This window comes from Symphodus melops (assembly GCF_947650265.1).
Source record: "Symphodus melops genome assembly, chromosome: 7".
Classification (NCBI taxonomy): domain Eukaryota; kingdom Metazoa; phylum Chordata; class Actinopteri; order Labriformes; family Labridae; genus Symphodus; species Symphodus melops.
The window spans coordinates 3899836-3902335 of NC_136697.1; the positions used below are offsets into that span (position 1 = coordinate 3899836).

Consider the following 2500-nt stretch of genomic DNA (forward strand, 5'->3'; position numbering starts at 1 on the left):
ACAACTGATACGCTGGTGTTCAAAGATCAACAGACTCCAATTTACAAATCAATGTTTTGTTTATAAGTGGGTGTGTAATGAGGTGGATACTGGATAGTAAGCAGCTTGTTTTCATGGAGTAAGAAGACCCCTCCTGTTCACCCTGTCGGGGTTCGATTCCTCGATAACAACCTCTTTAATGCCTACATGTTTAAAAACAATGACCTCATACCTGCAAATCCTCACTGCTCTATAATAACTGATGTGTATTTGTTTGGGTGCAGCGTCCTGTTACTAAATGGCCCCTGGCTCTGCAATAACTGAAACGGCATCATTTAGAGAAACACGCAGTTTGCTGAACATCCACAACACATGCTGCTAACATGCAGAATCAGTGATGTTCAAGACGCTTACCTCTCATAAATGAGCTCCTCGTCTGTGCTGAAATAATGTGTGTTGGCTGTGTTCTTTGGTTTGATGTGCAGCGTGGAAAAGTACAGCCTGTCTGTGGAGACACACACACACACACACACACACACACACACACACACACACACACACACACACACACACACACAGAGGAGGGGAAGCAGACACATGAGACTGCACCTTCAACAGTGTTCAGGTGGATCACAGACACTTTTCATGAATGGTTACAGTGTTTTTATCATTCTGCTACTCAAAGCTCTTTCACACTGCAGGTCACATCGACACATTCACACACTGATGGTAGAGGCTGCTGCAGAGTAAAGAGTCCATCAGTATGAACTCATCCATTCATACACATTCACACACTGATGGTAGAGGCTGCTGCAGAGTAAAGAGTCCATCAGTATGAACTCATCCATTCATACACATTCACACACTGATGGTAGAGGCTGCAGCAGAGTAAAGAGTCCATCAGTATGAACTCATCCATTCATACACATTCACACACTGATGGTAGAGGCTGCTGCAGAGTCCATCAGTATGAACTCATCCATTCAGACACATTCTTATTCCACCACTGACGAAGCGACTGGAGCTACGTGGGTCTTGCCCAAGGACACATTGGTCATGTGGCTGCAGGAGCTGGGGTTCAACCCGACTCTACCACTGAGCCTGCTCAGAGCTCTTCAATAAGAGTTGATCAAAGTATAACTTCTAGTTGCTCTCAGATCATTTCCAGATGTCTTGTCAGTCAACACTTAGATTTGACTGGTACAGTTTGACCCTTCATCATCTTTGTACAGGTGAACCTAAAGTGCCAAACGTCAGTACTAACTCAACACACAAGGTTTCTTTTTTGTAAGGAGTCACTTTCGGTACCATTTACTTAGACGGTTGCTTTTATAAATGGCAAATATGAAAATGGATTTATTAATGGCTGATTAAAGATCTACAAATGCCTCATCAACAATACAAAAAAAACAAACGTAAAAGGCAAAGCTTCTGGGATTTCAGGTTGTTCAAAAAATGACTCTAAGTAATTTAATATGTGACTTTCAGAGTCATTACAAACCAAAGCTGTCCCTTCAGCACGTCGCTTCCCCTCCTCCACCAACCTCCCCTCAGTGTTCAAACCCGCAGTGCATGTTTGTAGATCTTCATTCAGATGTGCAGTCAAAAGTTGATCATTCTTGTTTCTTTGAAGTATTGTAGACCACATATAGTATTTTCTTTGCTTTGAAAAGACCCTAAGAGACCTGTGAATTTTTTCTCTCGTACCTCCACACACAGCGTCCCTGAGTAGAGAGCCTAGAGGCTTGCTGCACAAGCTCCGGGAGTCACATACACACCCATATAAAAACATTAAATTAAAACTACTAAAAAGTAATTAAATGAGATTACCATATTTACAGCCTGATTAAAAAACAATTTGGTCAGAATAACTTCTCCATCGGCACACAATGTGGGTGTAACTCATCCCCTTTAAGGAGTGGCTGAGCTCAGTTCTTCCCTTAATCCCACTTTATCTGTTTCTAGGTTAACCAACGTTTCTATGAGAACGAATTTCCAATATGGCGACCTCCGCCAATGGACTTCAAACGTAATCTTCAGACACCAATGGAGGATCTCACTGAGACTACGTGTTTACAGTCTAAAGAATACCATGTTCATAAAAACACATCTAATTTAAAATTCTCCTTTTTCTTGTAGTTTGTATTTTGGTGCTATAGACACAATAGTTTATATTTTCATTTAATATTAAAATGAATATTTTCCAATTTTACTTACTGAAATGTATGATATATTGGGATAGGCACCTTGAGGTGTATCAACTCGTTTTCAAGGTGGTCCCATACAACATATTTACAAAGTACAACATAGTAATATAAGGACAAAACATAACACACAAGCAAAATAATACATGCAACAGAGATACAACATTAAAACTACAACAACAGTCACAGCTGTAGACTTGACACCTTTAGATGAGAGAGGTTCAGTCAATACACAGAAAAATTAACAAACAGTGTTGACATTACTGAAAGCATACACAGTCATTTAGAAGATAAGAAAACACCGTGTTTTAAAATAA

At 40.1% G+C, this 2500-nt stretch overlaps 1 protein-coding gene across 1 annotated transcript in view; it reads right to left on the reverse strand.

Annotated features, from left to right (window-relative positions):
• Window positions 1-2500, reverse strand: part of LOC306826864 (dual specificity protein phosphatase CDC14AB-like) — a 9706-nt gene that overhangs the window by 6832 nt on the left and 374 nt on the right. The window contains exon 2 of the mRNA XM_079348407.1: window positions 394-484. Coding sequence (XP_079204533.1) covers window positions 394-484 — 91 coding nt within the window. The remainder of the gene's footprint in view (window positions 1-393; window positions 485-2500) is intronic.